We start from the raw sequence: 687 nt of genomic DNA on the forward strand, positions 1-687 counted from the left end.
CCCTTCCTCCTCCCCCCCGCCCCACGCCGCGGCCCCGCCGCCACCAACGGCCGCCCGTCGCCACCAACGGCCGCGGCCCCGCACCGACCTGGTGGAGCGCGGTGAGCCCGTCCACATTGGCGTAGTTGATGTCGGCGCCGCGCTCCAGCAGCCGCAGTACCTCCTCGGTGTCCCCGCTGGAGCAGGCGGCCAGGAAGACGGCGCCGTCGTCGAACTTCACCTTGGTCTTTTTGCGCTTGACCACGGGCGGCTCCAGGTCGGTCTCGGAGCCGATCCAGCGCTTCAGCTGCTCGTTCCGCTTCTGCTTGGCGTCCGCCATCTTCATACCCCGCTCCTGCCGGGCCCCCTCCGCAACCGCCGCACCGAGGATAGACTATATACCGCCAGTATCCCACAGAGCACCGCGGCCCGCGCTCGCCCACCCACCCAGGCAGAGGGCGCAGGGCGGGAGCGGAGGCGCGGCGGCAGGCTCGTTAGCATAATCCCGCGAGATTTCCGCGCGGCGGGGAGGGCAGGGGCGTCTGACGTCACGGGCGGGGCGGGGGGATGTCACCGTCTGTGTTGTGGCTGAGGTGGGGCTGCCGCGGTGCGTTTCATGGCGGCCCGCGGGTTCAAGAGTTCAGCCTCGGCGGTCATCGGCCTCCCCTGCCCCGCCGGAGAGGGCAGGAAATGCCCGGCACCACGGGG

General features: G+C 71.6%; 1 protein-coding gene across 7 annotated transcripts in view; it reads right to left on the minus strand.

Annotated features, from left to right (window-relative positions):
* PPP1R12A (protein phosphatase 1 regulatory subunit 12A) overlaps positions 1-467 on the minus strand; it is a 128,656-nt gene extending 128,189 nt beyond the window's left edge. For all 7 annotated transcript variants that reach the window (XR_003252553.1, XM_026060190.1, XM_026060187.1 and 4 more), the window contains exon 1: positions 89-467. Coding sequence is in view for 6 of the 7 variants with exons in the window: in XM_026060187.1 (XP_025915972.1) it covers positions 89-325 (237 nt within the window). In the remaining variant the exon portion in view is untranslated. The remainder of the gene's footprint in view (positions 1-88) is intronic.
* Positions 468-687: the final 220 nt, after the last annotated feature.

This window comes from Apteryx rowi, unplaced genomic scaffold (assembly GCF_003343035.1).
Source record: "Apteryx rowi isolate R43461 unplaced genomic scaffold, aptRow1 scaffold_166, whole genome shotgun sequence".
In the NCBI taxonomy this organism is placed as follows: Eukaryota; Metazoa; Chordata; class Aves; order Apterygiformes; family Apterygidae; genus Apteryx; species Apteryx rowi.